At 45.0% G+C, this 18,567-nt stretch overlaps 1 protein-coding gene across 2 annotated transcripts in view; it reads left to right on the top strand.

Moving 5' to 3' along the window:
- The first annotated feature begins 3,557 nt into the window (after window positions 1-3,557).
- GXYLT2 (glucoside xylosyltransferase 2) overlaps window positions 3,558-18,567 on the top strand; it is a 173,541-nt gene continuing 158,531 nt past the window's right edge. The window contains exon 1 of one of the 2 annotated variants that reach the window (XM_036428845.2): window positions 3,558-4,061. In XM_036428845.2, coding sequence (XP_036284738.1) covers window positions 3,793-4,061 — 269 coding nt within the window. In that variant the 5' untranslated portion in view covers window positions 3,558-3,792. The remainder of the gene's footprint in view (window positions 4,062-18,567) is intronic. The other variant, XM_045578262.1, reaches the window with a different exon arrangement.

The raw sequence follows: 18,567 nt of genomic DNA on the forward strand, positions 1-18,567 counted from the left end.
AAAGATAGCAGATGAGGATAAGAGTGTGTAGGGAGATTTCTTGAAACCAAAAGCCTGGATGGCCTCCTGAAAGAAAAGATCTTTAATTCAGTTACAGATGCTATTAGAACCGGGTGTCCATAGATAGTTAATAACAACTTCAACCTTAGTTCTACGTTGGACTATGATGTCACAGGCAGGGACAGGGCCTGTAAATCTGTCCACCCCGTGGAGCTGTAAGCCCTGTCCCTGGAAGTCTCCGACCACCAAAAGAGATAAGAAAGCCATAAATAAAAATTCTTTGTTCTTTGAAATGTCACAAATTTATACCTTTAAATTAACCCTAGAACTTTAAATTTTCAATTTAAATACAACAAATTTACAAATCAGAGCAAACTGAAACCCTTACTTATACAAAATTAGAGAGAAATTTTTATTAGCTAAATGGGCTGATTCCCTCCACTGTGATGGAGAGCAAACATCTCTGAGAAAAAGAACTCAACAGTGCTGCTTAAGACCTTTGTAGATCATCACCACAGGTCAGTCCTATTTTAAAACAATTTAAACAACAGAAAAAGATGACATTTACTCTCATTAGTACAGCCAGAAGGCACAAAGTAGCTTTCGCTTCACACAGACCAGTTAATGAGCAGATAATTATGCTAAGACAGACAAACATCCATACTCACTCTCTCTCAGTAGACCAGCCCAGACTGGAGCTGAGCAAATAAAGGAAACCATGCCCAACTCCCCAGACGGGCTTGGGGGCACTCCAGGCACCCATGCTCCAGAACAGAATTCTCCACCAATGTCTTGGTGAGAAACTATCAGAGGAGTTAAGACTGTGTACAGTCCCCCTTTCTCGGTAGCAAATTGGCTGGTCCCACACAAACAAACAGCAGGGTGAACTCATAATTTCTTCATTCACCTCCAGAGTCCCACATTTATAACTAGCTAGTCCGAGTTTTTTACTTCTACCAGATGTTTACCCAGAGTGTAAACAGTCACCTGATTCTTGACTCCTGATTAATTTGTCTGAGGAAGCTCTATGGTCTCTGAGGAGGTGATCAAGCTCCCCGTTCCACTGACTTGGAATGGGTTGAACTGAAGGGGCACCTACCTTACAGTTTCTGTCGACAGGTCCAGAAATGTCTGTCCAGTCTCTCTAAATGCTGGCCGGGTCCCGGGATGAGGTCCAGGAGTGTCCGGAGTCCCCTGGTTCAATTCTACTAAATCAGCAGAACGGTACCTCCCGGAGGCCTATCCGGCTACCCCGGGTCCCAAATCTGGCCCATTCACCAAAGGCCAATAAAGGCCAAGCAAGTTATTCCCAGTCAGGGAACCAATAATGTTACAGAAAACCAAAGAACAAAGCAATACCAGAGAGATGGAGTTACATTTATTACACAGGGTCCAGAGGAAAATGTCTCTCAAATTCTGGGCCCCAACATGTAGGAATTCTCCCTATTTATATGATTTTACCTTCTTTGTCTCCCAAATATGGAATGTTTCCTGCCCCCTTTTGCAAGTTCTTAAAGAGCCCATATGTACTGGGGCCTTGAGACCTCAACCAGAGGCCTGGACTGGCACCAGCACTGATAACCTTGTCTGGGCAAGGTGGGATCAGGCCTAAACAGGCAGGTGGACATCCCTCTCACAATTCAGGACTACTGGCTCCCAATTGCTCACCTGCCTGCCTTCCTGATTGCTCCTAACCACTTCTGCCTGCCAGCCTGATCACCCCCTAACAACTCCCATGCCATCCTGATTGATGTTTAACTGCTCCCCTGCCAGCCTATTTGCCCCCAACTTCCCTCCTCTGCTGGCTTGGTAACCCCTAACTGCCCTCCCCTACATGGTTGATTTCCCCCAACTGCCCTCCCTTACAGGCTGGTGCCTCCCAACTGCCCTCCCCTGTTTGCCTGATCACCCACAAATGCCCTTTGCAGGCCTGGTCCCTCACAACTGCCCTCCCCTGTTGGTCATCTTGTGGTGGCCATCTTGTGTCCACAGGGGGCAGGATCTTTAACCACATGGGGGCAGCCATCTTGTGTGTTGGAGTGATGGTCAATCTGCATATTACTCTTTTATTAGATAGGATAGAGGCCTGGTGCATGAGTGGGGGCCAGCTGGTTTGCCCTGAAATGTGTCCTGGATCAGAGTGGGGGTTCCTTTGGGCCATGAGGTGGCATGGGTGAGGAGCCTGTGGTGGTTTGCAGGCCTGCCACGCCCCCAGCATCCCAAGTGAAGGTATCTGGGATTTATTTATCTTCTGCAATTGAAATTTTGTAGCCTGGAGTGAAGGCCTGAGCCAGCCAGGGCTGCAGAAGCTTGGCTTCCTCCATCACCCAGTGCAACTATAGCCTCCTGCTCTTCCAGCTCCATAGCTGCCTCCATTTCTGTTGAAATTTATTTACCTTTTATAATTAAAACTTTGTATCCTTGAGTGGAGGCATGGGCCTGCCAGGATGTATGGAAAGTTTGGCTTTCTCCATTGCCAGGGAAACCCAAGCCTCCCTCCTGCTCTCTGTGGCCACAGCCATCTTGGTTGGGATTAATTTGATTGGCTAGTGGGCGTGGCTTGTGGGTGTAGTGGAGTGATGGTTAATTTGCATATTACTCTTTTATTAGATAGGAATAGAGGCCCAGTGCATGAAATTAGAGCACTCAGGGGGTCCCTCAGCCTGACTTGACCCCTCTTGAAGTCCAAGTGCCCTCTGGGGATGTCTGACTGATGGCTTAGGCCCATGGTCGGCAAACTGCAGCTCACGAGCTACATGCAGCTCTTTGGCCCCTTGAGTGTGGCTCTTCCACAAAATGCCATGGCCTGGGTGAGTCTATTTTGAAGAAGTGGCATTACAAAAAGTTTAAGTTAAAAAAAAATTTGGCTCTCAAAATAAATTTCAATCATTGTATTGTTGATATTTGGCTCAGGTGACTAATGAGTTTGCCGACAACTGGCTTAGGCCCTCTCTGGCCACCTTGGTGCACACTGATCACCAGGGGGCAGCTCCAGCATTGAGCTTCTGCACCCTGGTGGTCAGTGTGCATCATAGCGACCAGTTGTTCCACCGTTTGGTTAATTTGCATATTAGTCCTTTATTATATAGGCTGAACAAGCTACATTATGTTGTGGTAACTACCACAGAACTTTTATTGGGCACTGGTAACCTGGCGCTGTCCAGTTTCTTTGCGTCATTATTTAATGTAAATCTACACAGCACTCATGGAGAGCAGCCAGCTCCCCCATTTTCATGCAGGGAGGTTGAATCCAGGAAAATCGTGCAATTTGCTCAGCCTCACCAAGTAAGCAGCAGAGTTAGATTTCAAACCTAGACTCTGAAATCAATTCTGTAAATTCTTTAGATTATATGGACCTGAGTCTATTTTATCCAACAGCTATCCATCAGTGGCCGGCCTGCCTGGTGGACGTTTGGAGAGGCACATTAGCGCTTGGCTAGCCGGATGGAGCTAAATTACAGGGGAAATGCCTGGAATAAGTAGTCAGATGGAAGAGTGCCTGGCAGTGAGAGGATGAGGGAGCGAACTAGGAAGTACAGGGTGGAGGCGCCAGTGAGCGGTGAGGGGATGGCAGGAGGATGGCGCTGGACCTAGTGGGGGAGTAAGAGGAGACTCCGAGGATGCTACCTGCGCCCGGAGCGCGGGGCAGCTATTCCACACAGTACGGTAGGCGTGGGGGCTCCTCCTTCGGCCAGCGCCCGCAGCCTCCTCCCCGCTGGCGGGCCCCCAGTCCCCGCGGACGGCGGGGAGGCGCCAGCTCCTGTCCCGCCGCCGCCCCGGGCGCCGCGCACCATGAGGCCCCGCTGCCGGGTGGCCGCGCTGCTGCTACTCGCGCTGTCGGTGCTGCTGCTCGCGCTGCGGGCCCTGCGTCCCGGACCCCCTCCCCCGCCGCCCGCGCGCCCCGCGTCCGCCCCGCAGCCTCCCGCGCCGGCCCCCGCGCGCCCCGCCGGCCGGGGCGCCCCCACCTGGGCGGGCCCAGACGCCCCGCGGCACCGGCCCCCGCGTCCGCGCCCCGGAGCCGGCCGCCGCCCGGGCGCGCCGCGCCCGGAGAAGTTGGCGAGGTGAGTCGTGGCATCTCCGAGTCCCGCCCGCCGCGCGCGCCCCCCGCCCGGCCGGAGGCTGTGCCGCGCGGCGGGCAGAGCGCACGGAGCTGCCAGCTGGGCCCGAACCTGCGGGCGGCGAAGACCCACCCTCGGGCGCCCACCGAGGGCTCCCACGAGGGCGCGAGGATCACGCACACGTTCCAGAGAAGTCTTGGGCAACGTTCTGTTTTACATGTAAACCGTCAAAGCAGGGCATCGCCTTGCATGCCGGTAAACGTGCCCTTTGGGTAAATTTTCAAGAGCCTCCTAATTCTCATGTTTCATTGGAGACTTTTAAACAAACGTGTAAATCTGATTGAACTGTAGAAGTTACGTATTTACCAAGACTGGCTGCCTGTCTGAATCTCGAATCACTGTTCTTAGAAGGAAGAAGCACTGGACCTAAGTTTATTGAAAAATTTTCTCCTTGGGAGGAGTGGTGCGTGGCAGAGAGAGGACACTGGGCTTCCCTGTCCCTCGGTCTAGTGCAGACTCAAGCCAGAGCCCCCAGAGAGAACCTCTGGCTCCTCCACATCAGTTTGGTGTTCTCTGCGCAGAGCCGAGCACCCACAGCTCTGCCTGGGAGCACCCTCTGTGGGCGCTGGCCGCCACAGGTCCTTTGTGGTGGAGAGCTTCCTAAGGACCTCTTGTCTCGCAGCCGTTGCGTGTCCCAGGCCCCTTAGGATCCAAGACGGTTCTAATTGCCTTTGCAAGGCCCGCATTTGCCGGCTCCTTAATTACCGGAAGCGAGCTGGATTTTTTTTTTACCATGATAACTAAATGAGTTTTGACACTTTTACCGTAACTTAGAGAAAAAAGGAACCCCAAGAAGTGGCTGTGTCCACTTCTCTTCTGCCTCAGTAAATGTACAGGTGGTTTCTGACAAAATATTTTTTTGGGGGGAGTCAGTGATCTACATAATTGCTTTTAGGTATTCATTTATTTTTTAAATATATTTTATTGGTTTTTTTTTTTTTTTTTTTTTTTTTTTTTTTTTTTTTTTTTACAAAGAGGAAGGGAGAGAGATAGAGAGCTAGAAACGTAGATGGGAGAGAAACATTGACCAGCTGCCTCTTGCACACCCCCTACTGGGGATGTGCCCGCAACCAACGTACATGCCCCTGACCGGAATCAAACCCGGGACCTTTCAGGCCGCAGACGATGCTCTACCACTGAGCCAAACCGATTTCGGCTGCTTTTAGGTATTTAAAACCACTTACAACCCCTCATGAGTGTATATGCTTTTTATAATAAGGGTATTTCTGTTAGGAGCTTAACAGTATTTTCATACTGAGGTTTCTTATAACAGACTTGAGAGGCCCAATGTGCGAAATTTGTGCAAGCGGCGGGGGCCGTAGGGGAGCGGGGGTTCTGCCACCTGTCTTGGCCCGGTCACCTTGGCTTGGTCCAGAAGATCATCTGAAAGGGTGTCCGGTCTAATTAGCATATCACACTTTTATTACTATAGATTATATCACAGTTCAACTACAAGTTTACTATAATTTGTAAGTTGATGGACTTACAAATTATATTAAAATTGTAAGATATTAACTTGTAAGATAACAACTGACACCATTTAACATAACTAACCAGGCACAGTGCTCAACAGTCATAAAAACAGCCATTGCTGACACTGAGTTTATGTATATTGACTATGTCGTCTCCCCCATAACCCTGATATAGTGGTTCTCAGAGTATGGCCTTTAACCAGCAGCACCAGTGTCACAGTGGGGGGGGGGGGGGGGGGAAAGGAAAGGGCTTTGTAGAAATTCATATTCTCAGGCACCTGCATAGACCCACTGCATTAGAGGCCATGGGGTGAGCTCCGTGATCTGTGTTCTAAAAAGCCCTCCATAGTTTCTGATGCACCCAAGTTTGCAAGCCTGCTCTGTGCAGCACACACTGGCATCACTGCCGTTTGGGTGAGGAAAGTGATGCAGAGTCTGGCATCTTGTCTGGAGCTCACAGGTACTACACGATAGATCAGTATACAGGTCCCGCGGCAGCCTGGGCCCAGGTGAGCTCTGCCATGTTAGGCTGATGTCATATGCTAGTCTTTTCTGCATTTCATAATTTCCCTGATATGTTTCCAGAGAAACTTGGGTTTTTGTAACTGTCTCATTCTTTAAGGTGTTGGAGCAGCATTTTTGTCTCTATCTGGACAAATTGGCTCTGGCTAGGAAAAGATCAATGAATAGAATCTAGATGGATGTTAGGGAAGGACTGCTAGTATTTCCATAGGCGAGGACCTCTGAACCCATCTTTTTTAACTTCTCTCTCAGACTGTCATGAAAATTATGGCCAACACCATTAGGAATAAAGAACAAAATTGTACAACTCAGGGAAGAGTGAAAAATAAAAGAGCCACAGGAAGTCTCAAGGTCAAATGCATAAACATGAAAGTCTAGTGCCCTCTGGAGAAGTTGACATTTTCTGGGATTTATTAACGCTTCCTTCACTACCCGACAGAGATGGGGACGGAAGACTGCAGCTGGGAGGGAGCAGGGGAAGGATTTCGGTAGAGACTTCTTTGTTGCATTTCTAATCCTGCCTGGGTTAAGTTTTTGTGGTTTAGGGGGAATTTTATTTTAGGGAGGAAAAAAGCCTCATGTTTTCAGAAAGATGAGTGCTTTAATCTCTACATGGCTAGAATCCAGAGAGATGAAGGCTGCGGCGGGATCTGGCTTCCCAAGGGGGAGGAGCCAGCAGAGGTTGGAGCTGGTCAGAAAGGGCTCACCACCTGCGGACCGGCCAGGGCTGCCCCGCCCGCCTGGCTGCTGGTGAAGGCCTGCCAGGCCTGCCACGTCGCGCAGGAAGCTCATCTCCTCCACATCTTGTTTTAATTCCAGAGAAGTTTCCGGGGCCTCGTCTAGTTAGCAGGCAGACCCTGATGTTTGTAATTAGTCACGTGTGTGCAGTCGCCCTGTCGTGGCCTTTCCGCTCCGTGAATGTTAAGCCGGGAGGTGTCCGAGTTTTAGGTCAAGGGTGGGATCTGAAACACACACAGCTGGCAGCAGTTGCAGTGCTCAAGAGAAGCAAAATTTTTCTATTTTGGTTTATTGGTGATTTACGCCTAGCTGTCTTCCAAAACAGAATTTGAGGTGACTTACAAAAAAAATGCATATACAACAAAGCCATTGAAATAGTTGTAAAATAATGAAAAGACATAAAGAGGAGGGGAAATAAGTATGTTTGTCAAAAACGGGGCCGTTACTGTTACGAGGGCTAAGTGTTCGATGGAGCTGAGCTCCTGGCAGCCAGGTGCAAAGGGCAGTGTCCCTTCACAGAGAGGAAGAGGACAAGCTCATCAAGGGAGGGTTTGTTTTTCCACAGGGAGCTTTAAATGGGGACTTTAACTTGGGAACAAACTGCAGACTTTAAAAGCACATCTCTCCAGCTTCTGAAAACTCTTTTGAGCCTACATATGGGGAAGGCAGTGAACCCACCTGCTGACCCTGACGTGTGGAAACAGCTGGCCCCGGCCCCGGCATTTCATCTTCATTTCCTCATCTGTCAAAGGAGCGAAATGGTCCAAAATTCCCTAAAATCTCCCCCAGCTCCGGTATTTGGTGATTCTGTGATGAGATCATCAAGTTTAACTGCAAAACACCAACAGACTGCTGTCAGCCCTTTGTCATCTCTAGCAAAATCACTGTTTCTCATTTGTCGGCTCTAGCCTAGAACTCAGCGATTATTTGACCTCATTGTTTTTCTTTTATGTTGGCCTGGAGAGTGCTGTTTTCTCTTAGAATATGGTTTCCGAGGGAGACCAGGCCCCTCTCCGTCGCTGGTGCTGGTGCTGCTTTCTCCACAGCTTTCAGTGGCGTCTGCTGCAGTGTCTCCTGAGCAAGGCACTCCGTCTGCAACAGTGAATGAGTTGCTGCCCTCCCAGAATTTTTTGGGGTGAAAGTTGAGGAGAGAAGACAGTTCTGCCCTAGAGACAGGAAGCATACCTCCTTGCTCATCAAGAAGCACCATTTCCTGCACCATTTCCCTTTGATCTCTGAGATAAGTCTTCTCAGAGGTTCATAGCCTGAATAAAGGTCTCACTACAGAGGGATTATATTATTCTAGAGGCCCCGTGCACGAATTTGTGCACTAGTGTGGTCCCTCTGCCTGGCCTGCAGGATCAGGCCAAAACCGGTGCTTTGACATCCCCTGAGGGGTCCTGAATTGCGAGAGGGTGCAGGCCAGGCCGAGGTACCCCATCAGTGCATGATCAGGGCTGGGGAAGGATACAGGAGGTTGCCAACTGAGGAGGGACAGTGGGAGGGCTCCAGGGTGTGTCCAGCCTCTCTCACTCAGTCTCAATTGGTTGGACCTCAGCCTCAAGCTAACCTGCTGGTCAGAGCATCTGCCCCCTGGTGGTCAGTGCGTGTCATAGCAAGCATTGAGCAGCCTTAGCATATCATTAGCATATTACGCTTTGATTGGTTGAACAGATGACTAGACACTTAGCATATTAGGCTTTTATTATATAGGACTAGAGGCACCTGTGGGGTCCCTTAGTCTGGCCTGGTCCCTCTTGCAATCTGGGATCTCCCAGGGGATGTTGGACTGCCAGACCAGATCAGGACAAAACCAGCAGTTCGACATTTGCCAAGGGATGTAGTGCATAAAAGCGGCAGCTGGATAGGGAGGAGCCTGAGCCCAGGCTGGGTGCTCCCACTAATCGCGGCCCGCTGTGCCTGCTGCTGCTGCTGCTGCTGCTGCTGCTGAGGCAGGAGAGGCTCATGCCACTGCAGCTGTGCTTGCCAGCCATGAGCCCAGTGTCTGGCGCTGTCAGGTGAGCAGCGCTCCTGCTGTGGGAGCACACTGACCACCAGGGGCACCTCCTGCATTGAGCATCTGCCCACTGGTGGTCTGTGAGTGTAATAGCGACTGGTTGAATGGGCGAAAGATCGCTTAGGGTTTTAAATATATAGATAGCAAAATGCTGTTTGTGGCCATCCCAGTAGGTCCAGAGCACATTCAAGATCTCTTGAGCCCTAGGTGGTTTGGCTCAGTAGATAGAGCATCGACTTGCTGACTGTAGTGTCCCAGGTTTGATTCCGGTCAAGGGCACATACTCAGGTTGTGGTCTCTATCCCCAGTTGGGGGTATGCAGGAGGAGCCTATCAATGATTCTCTCATCATTGATGTTTCAATCTCTCTGTCCTTCTCCCTTCCTCTCTGAAATCAATTAAAAAAAAATCTCTTGAGCTTGGGTACCAGCTTTTGTGTCCTATGATATGATGTCTTATGAGTGTTGATTCTATTCACATTCACTTTTGTTGGTTAGTCCATAAGTCTCTCCCCCCCATCTCTACATATACTCAATCAGTAAGCCCTATTGGTTCTATCTCAAAACATTACCATTCCCACCATTTCTATCACTTCGTGGTACCACCAATCTCCTAACCGCTGTCATTTCACCTGGACATCTACTATGGCCTGCCATCTGGTTTGCATATTTTCAATGTAGTGCCCCTACAGTCCATTCTCCATGCCACTGCTGGAATAATCTTTTTTTTTTTTTTTTTTTTTTTTAATATATTTTATTGATTTTTTACAGAGAGGAAGGGAGAGAGATAGAGAGCTAGAAACGTCGATGAGAGAGAAACATCGACCAGCTGCCTCTTGCACACCCCCTACCGGGGATGTGCCCGCAACCAACATACATGCCCCTGACCGGAATCGAACCTGTGACCTTTCAGTCCGCAGACCGACGCTCTACCACTGAGCCAAACCGGTTTCGGCTGCTGGAATAATCTTAAATGAGTGCTACACATGGAGTCACTTGCTTGATTTAAGCCATACAGTGACAGACATCCTATAACATTAAGAATAAAATTTAATTTCTTAGTGTGGCCTTCAAGCTGCTGCCTGATCTCAACCCCATTTAGTTCTCTGACCTGTTCTCCGAGTCTCCCTACTCACCCAGCTCAGCCACCTGGGCCTCACGTACACTGAGCTCATTCCTGCCTCAGCATTTTTATTTGTTTCCTGTGCTGCAATGTTCTTTGCTCAAATCCTTGTATCACTAACTCCCTCGTTTCTTTCAGGTTTGTGTGTTCAGCTTTTCTCTTCAGAGGGGTCTTCCCAGCTGTCCTAGAGAAACAACCTTCCCTATCCTTCTCTACCCCTTTACCTGTTTAGTATATTTTAAGGCACTTATTATCATTTGAACATTGTATTTTATTTGCTTCTCCCACCTCCTTCATGTTCACTTGATGTGCTGCTGGCACCTAGAACAGAGATGATCTCAAAGCAGGTTCTCAAATCCATAATTTGTTGAATGAGCCAGTGAACAGCGGCAGCATCTGCCTGGTGCCAGCCCAGTGCTGACTCTGCACTCACACTGTCATGTCACACTTAGCTAATATTGTGCAAAACAGCCACACCGCTCAGGAAAACAGTGAGAGCTTTAGTAATAATATCATTAGAAGAGGGATTTTTTCTTTTCAGTGGATTTCCATTTTTAGAACAGGATTTATGGAAAGATTGAGAGAGCAAGCACAGAGTTCTCTATGCCTTGTACACATCTCCTTTGTTGCTAACCTTTCACTAACACAACACATTTGTTATAATTAATTAATACAAACATTATTGCTAATGTTTAGTTTATTCAGATTTCTTCCGTTTTGACCAAATGCTATTCTGCTGTGCCAGGATTCCAACTAGGATACCACATCACATTAGTTGTAGCGTTCCCTTGGGCTTCTCTTGAATGTGGGCATTTCACAGAGTTTCCTTGTTTTACATGCCCTTGAGAGCTTTGAGGAGACTTGTCAGATATTTTGTAGGATACTCCACCAGTGGAATGTATTTGATGTTTTATTCATGATAATACTGGGGTTGTGGATTTGGGGGAGGAAAGTCATAGAGGCAAAGAACCATTTCATCACCTCATATCAACTATATGTGCTGTCAGCATGAGTTACGACTGCTATTATTGGCCTACTCACTGTGTGTGTGTGTGTGTGTGTGTGTGTGTGTGTGTGATTCTCCGCTGTGAGGTTACTCCCCACCTCCAGGCTACACACTTTGAAGGAAGCCACTGTGTGCAGCCTCACGCATGAGGAGTAGGGAGGTCTCCTTGAGGCTGGGAGGTCTATATACATTATTTGAAATTCTTCTGCATGGGAGGTTTGATTCTTTTCCCTCATTAATTTTTTCAGTCACTGTATCAGTATTAGTTATATTTATTTTATACTTTGAGATACAATCTAATATGACTCTATTCTGTTGCTGAATAGAACAGTTTTCATTTTTGGTCATTACTAGCTCTTTTAGTTGGTGTCAATCTACGACATACACCCAACAATGGGCTTTTTTTGTTTGTTTGTTTGTTTTTTGAGCATTTTCCTGCTGTCTGGCACCATAGGATGCTCCTGCCTCAGCCATAGAAACAGCCATTTCTTCAAGGAACCCTGATTCATCATGTTGGAAAATAGTATTAGAAACCAAGATCTGGGCACTTAGCATACTTGTTGCTATTGAGAAGTCATTTTTAAAAATTCCTGTCAAAACCGGTTTGGCTTAGTGGATAGAGCGTCAGCCTGCGGACTGAAAGGTCCCGGGTTTGATTCCTGCCAGGGGCATGTACCTGGGTTGCGGGCACATCTCCAGTAGGAGATGTGCAGGAGGCAGCTGATCGATGATTCTCTCTCATCGATGTTTCTAACTCTTTATTCCTCTCCTTTCTTCTCTGTAAAAAATCAATAAAATATATTTTAAAAAAAATTCCTCATGGCTAACAGAGCAAAACATGTATCTTTTTACTAACCTATGTATGTACACGTATTTATAAATATTTCCATTTGGAACTATCTTTATGTTAAGTGAAACATGGAATCATACTAATGTGTCTATTACTTACATGGATCATTCTAGCTTCCTTTACCTGCTTATCTCTCAACCAATTTGCTTTGGTTGGTTTAAATGCCTGTTGCATGGTGGAAGGAATGGAAAGGAGTGGAGGCGCCAGATAGGACCAGTTGATTTAAACCAAGCAAAGTCCACACCTTGAGGTAGGGCTGAGGCCAAGACCCAAGCTTAGAGACAGTATAAGGACAGACTATCTAGTGGCTGAGAGTATCAGGTATGAAACTCAGGAATTGGGAGCCATGTCTCTGCCATGTGGAGAAGGTTTCTACATAAAAGTACGTGAGCCAAAGTAATGGGGCAGATGAGAAGCAATGCTGAGTGGAGGAAAGGAACCAACATAGCTCCCAAGACCAGCCCTGACATTTGTTGGCTGAACGAGTTCACCCTTCTCCTAGATTTCAGGAATTGAGTTTTGTCACTCATTGCCAAAGTGTCTTGACTAAATTCAAAATGTAGCACCTGATTTTAGCACCTTTATTAAGTTCAATAAATAGTAGCCTTACTGACTCTTATCCACATACAAACTCACAGGTGAGATTCTTTGGAAGAAAATTTAAAAACAGATTTGTTTATAATTCACTGTAAGAAAATAAGAAAGACTCCCATCAAGATGGGAAAATAAGTAAATGCTGTGCTGGCACATCAAAATCACAACTAAATTAGAGAACAGTCAAGCTGGGGATCCATTGGAAGGCTAGATGAATGAGATCGTATAATTGAGGACATAAGAAAGCCACATCAAGACTGGCTGGAGGGGTGGGGATATGAAATGGGCTGGCCCCACACCCACACGTGGCAGTTGAGCATCTGTAGGGATATCTCAGCTGCAGGGATCCCCCAAGGAGCGAGGCATCTCAGTTTCACACTGGGTGCCATCACATGAAACACCAGAGCTGGAGAGAGGAACCCCATAACATGTGGCTGTGAAAATCAGTGGGTGAAATAGGAAGCTGCCTCTTGAAGGGCTTATGCACAGACTCACTCTCTCACGGGCACTTACTCTGGTCTCCAGAAGAGGGACAGTGGCTTGGGAGTCACCAGAGACATACAGGGAGAAACAAGTTGTGTAGCTTCAAGGCAAGGGCTGGATGAACAGCCACCATTGTGTTGTGTTGAACCCTTCTTCCACCTAGCTGCCAGACAGGTGCCATCTTTCCTGTGGTGTTCCCTCTCTGCAGTGGGATCAATCTGAATCTGCCTTAGCCTAGTTAACACCACACATCCCACTTTGAGGACTCCTTGAGACCCCTCCTCACACAACTTGAGAATCACCTGAGACTCTTTCAATGGCTGAGCCTTACAGCAGTTGGTATGCAGTGGCAGGTCTCGGGGCCCTGCACCTTTTACTAAGTGGAGCCAGGCCTGGTGCAGCCGGCTGTCATTTGCAGTGTGGCCTCTGTGACTTGCCTCCATGTTCAACAATGCAGCTACCAACTCTACGTTACATTGTAGCCACTATAAAGTGGCCCAGGGCTGGTCACAGACAATGACTGACCTCCATCTATAGTGGAGCCACTACCAAGTGTCTCCAGAACAAATATACCTAATGGCTGATTTCAACCCCAAAAAGAAAACCATCCACTTAGTTCCACGAGAAGCACACCCAAGAGGTAGTCTTGGCCAGTAGCAGAGCCCATAGGATGCTCCTGCCTCAGGTGCCAGTTAATCCTGCTCCTTTGGGTCAGGCCCTGCACAGTAGCTTGTATGCCATGGTTGGGGCCAGTTCTTACAGCTAGTAGGCCTTAAGGTCAATCACACCTACTGACATGCCAATGGCAATCAAGGCTCAACTACAATAGGAGGGCACACACAACCCATACAAAGCACACTTCTGGAGTACCTGGCTTAGGTGGCCAGGGAGACTGTGCCACTGGGCCCCACAGCACACCTATACAATAAGCCCATCCTGTAAGGATTAGGGGACATAGCATATATGTTTAATACATAGAAACAAACACAGAGAGATAGCCAAAATGAGACAAAGAAACAGGTCTCAAATGAAAGACCAGGAGAAAATTTCAGAAAAAGAGCTAAATGAAATGGAGGCAATTCTGACAGATGCAGAATTCAAAACACTGGTTATAAGAATGCTCAAAGAATTTAGTGAGAACCCTAAAAAGTAAGCATAAAAAAGGACATAGATACAATAAAGAAGAATCAGAAATGAAAAGGACTGAAATGAAGAATACACTAGAAGGAATCAACAGCAGATAAAATGAAGCAGAGGAACAAACGAGCAATTTGGAAGACAAGATAGCAGAAAATACCCAATTAAAATGGCAAAAAGAAACTTAAAAATGAGAATAGTTTTAGGGACCTCTGGGACAATATCAAGCATAACAACATTTGCATCATAGTGATACCAGGAGGAGAAGAGAAAAATCAAGGGATCTTGATAGAATAATTAGAGAAAACTTTTCTAACCTAGGAAATGAAATAGAAATATAAGTTCAGGAAATGTGGAATCCCAAACAAGTTCAAACCAAGACTTAATTAAAATGGCAAAAATCAAAGACCAAGAGAGAATCTTAAAAGCACCTATAGAATATCAGTTAGTTGTGTACAAAGGAACTGTCAGCTGATTTCTCAACAGGAATTTTTTAGGCCCAAAGTGATTAGAAAAAAATATTCAAAGTGATGAAATACAAGGACCTAAAACCAATACTATTCTACCTAGCAATGCTATTATTTAATATTGAAGAATTAAAGAGCACCCAGACAAGAAAAAGCCAAAGGAGTTTATTGCCAACAAACTGGTATTACAAGAAATGTTAAAGGGACTTCTTTAAGAAGAATAAGGAAAAGAGAAAACATAGATATGAATAATAAAATGGCAATAGCTATGTATCTCTCAATATTTACTTTAAATGTAGATGGATTAAATGCTCCAATAAAAACACATACAGGGTGGCTGAATGAATAGGGTAACAAGAGCCATGTATATGCTGTCTACAAGGGACACACAACATATTGAAAGACACAAAGACTGCCAGAACCTGTTTGGCTCAGTGGATAGAGCTTCAGCCTGCGGACTGGTAGGTCCCAGGTTCGATTCCGGTCAAGGGCATGTACTTTGGTTGCGGGCACATCCCCAGTGGGGGCTGTGCAGGAGGCAGCTGGTTGATATTTCTCTCTCATCAATGTTTCTGGCTTTCTATCCCTCTCCCTTCCTCTCTGTAAAAAATCAATAAAATATGTTAAAAAGAAAGAAAGACATACAGTAAATGGATGGAAAGAGATTTCATGCAAATGGAGACAAAAGCTTGGGTGGCAATACTTGTATCAGACAAAAAGGTTTTGAAGTAAAGGCTATAATAATAGACAAGGACATTAGATTATGAAAAAGGGATCTGTTAAATAAGAGGATATAACCCTTGCAAACATTTATGCATCCCACATAAGACCACCTACATATATAAAACAAATATTGATGGGCGTAAAGGAAGGGATTGATAGCAATACTGTCATAGAATACCCCATTGACATCACTGAATAGATCTTTCAGACAGAAAATCAACAAGGAAACAGTGGCCTTACACTACACTCAAATGTGTTGAATTGATATTTTCTGAGCATTTCACCCCAAAGCAGCAAAATATACCTTTTTTTCCCCCCAAGTACACATAGAACATTTTCTAGGATAGACTACATGTTAGGACACAAAACAATTCTCAGTAAATTTAAGAAGATTGAAATTATGTCATGCATTTTCTCCACCCATAATGGAATGAAACTAGAAATCAATAGCAAGAAAGAAACTAAAACATAACAACAAATACATGAGGCCAAATAACATGCTACTTAACAATGAATGGGTTTCTGGTGAGATCAAGAAAGAAATGAAAAATTACCTGAGACAAATGAAAATGAGCACACAACAACTCAGATCAGGGGACACAGTGAAAGCAGTCCTGAGAGGAAATTCACAGCATCCAGGCTAACCTCCAGAAGCAAGAAAAACCTTCACTAAACAACTTAACTTTGCATCTAAAAGAGCTAGGAAAGAACAACAAAGACCAAAGTGAGCAAATGGAAAGAAATAATAAAGACCAGAGCAGAAATAACCAAAATAGTCTAACAAAACAATATAAAAGATCAATAAACTAGAAACAGGTTTCTCAAAAAGATAAACCTTTAACCAGACTCAAATAACCAGAGGACACAAATAAATAAAATCAGAAATAAAAGAGACTATAAAAATACAAAAAATTTAAAATATGAACTATATGTCAAAAATTAGATAATCTGTACGAAATGAATACCTATAAACATTCAATCTTCCAAAACTGAATATAGAAGAAACAGAAAATCTGAACAGATTGGAATAACAAAATAGAAATGGTAATAAAACAAACAAAACTCCCAGCAAAAAAAGTCCTGGACTGGAGGGCTTCGCATGTTAATTTTACCAAACATTCTCACTATTCCAAAAAATTAAAGAGAAGAAAAGACTCCCAAGCTCATTTTATGAGGTTAGCGTATCCTAATTCCAAAACCAGATAAAGGCATTACAAAGAAAGAAAATTATTGGATGATATTTCCGATGAACATAGGCGTAAAAATTCTCAACAAAACATTAGCAAATTGAGAAAAATAACGGGTGGAGTTCCACCACATCTCTCCAAGAGGCACTGCTGGGGCACAAAGGCTCCCAGGCCTGCTGGGAACAGGACTTCTGTAAGGACAAATATGTCTGAAGGCTGTGGCCCAAGGCCATTTTTGCTGGTATAAGCAGCGTCTCCGGAACTAGAGGGAGCAGACAGCTCTTCTTAAAATTTTAGGTGTTTATGCTCCAGATGAAACAATTCCCTCTAAGCAAGAGATGTGCTGTGTGCACAAAGCAAACAACAACACAGCGACTCCTGGTGGTGAACCAAACAAAACCGAGTCGTCTGGGGAAAGGTAACTCGTCCCCAAACAACAGTGGAAGGAACAGTTCATGCTAAATTCCGAAGCAACCTTCCTGCCAAGGCCGTTGGACACAGAATCCGTGTACCTCTGTCCCCCTCAAAATATTCAAAGTGGTGCTACAAGAAATGTAGGATTTAAACTTACTGAAAATAAATAAAGTGCATTTGTTTTCCTGTGGGGGAGGAGGTAAACATTAGCAAATGGGACCCAGCAATACATTAAAAAAATGTCCAAGTGGGATTTATTCAAGGGATGCAGGTTTGGTACAATATCCACAAATCAATTAACATGATTGATATACCACATAAATAAAATGAAGAATAAAAATCATATGATCATTTTAATAGATGTAGGAAAAGCACTTGACAAAATCCTGCCCCAATTTATGATAAAAACTCTCAGCAAAGTGGGAATGGAGGGAATATACCTCAATCTAATTAAAGGACACATATAACAAATCCACAGTCAACATCAGACTCAACAGGGAAAAACTAAAAGCATTTCCCTTAAGATCTGGAATAAGACAGAGATATCTGCTTTCACTACTCTTATTCAATAGTTCTGGAAGTCCTAGTTACCACAACTAGACAAGAAGAAATAAAAGGCACCCTAATTGGTGAGGAAGAAGTAAAACTGTCAATATTTGCAGATTACATAATAGTGTCTATAGAGAACACTAAAAGATCCACCAAAACACGACTAGAATTGATAAACTTTACAGAGAACAAACTGATAGTTGCCAGATGGGAGGGGAGTTGAAGGATGGGGTGAAAATGGGACAAGATTAAGAAGTACAAATTGGTAGTTACAAAACAGTCACAGGGCTATACACTACAGCATAGAATCCATACAGTAGCAGGACACAAAATTAATATTCAGAAATCAGCTATATTTTTATATACCAGTAATGAATTTTCAGAAAGGAAAACTAAGGAAACAACCCCATTACAACTACTTAAAAAATAAAATGAAATACCTAGGAATAAATTTAACCACTTAGATAAAATACCTATACTTAGAAAATTGTAAAATCTTGAAGAAAGATGAAGATAAACTTAAATGGAAGTATACTAGTGTTGTGGGGTTAAACCCTGGGTTCAAAATAAGACCACCAGAGGCTGATGATTGATTTAAAAAAGCAGGCAAGGATTTATTGAAAAACTGGCCAGGACGGCCTCAAGAGCACCACACGCAGGTGGACTCCACACGACCTCACCATTTCAAGGCTAGGCAGTCCCTTTTAAAGGTTCAAAACAAAGGAATTTTCCTTTGTTCTAAATTCTAAAGGCTGGGAACATTGGAATGTGGCCCTATCTTGCAATGGCCAATAACACAGAAGCAGAGCTCAGAGGTTATCTACAATTTCTATCTCTGAAGGTTATCTACAGTTTCTATCTCTGAAGTTTACTCAGTCAGTGGGAATCAATCTCCTGTGGTCCTGGTCCCAGGCAAGGGAAAATTGCCTTAGTCTCCAGGTCTCCACCTGGAACAGAGGTAAATATCCTGTGTTTAATCAGGTGCAGGAGCCAGATTAGAGGGGTTAAAATTCAAACAGCAGTTTTTACCTGAGTATGGTTGCTACTATACTAGTATGTTCATAATAGGAAGAATTAACATCATTAAAAAGTCCATACTACCCAAAGCATTCTATGTGTTAAATGCAGTCCCTATGCCAACGGCATTTTTTTTTTTTTTTTTACAGAAA

Source organism: Pipistrellus kuhlii, unplaced genomic scaffold, assembly GCF_014108245.1.
Source record: "Pipistrellus kuhlii isolate mPipKuh1 unplaced genomic scaffold, mPipKuh1.p scaffold_m20_p_93, whole genome shotgun sequence".
NCBI lineage: Eukaryota > Metazoa > Chordata > Mammalia > Chiroptera > Vespertilionidae > Pipistrellus > Pipistrellus kuhlii.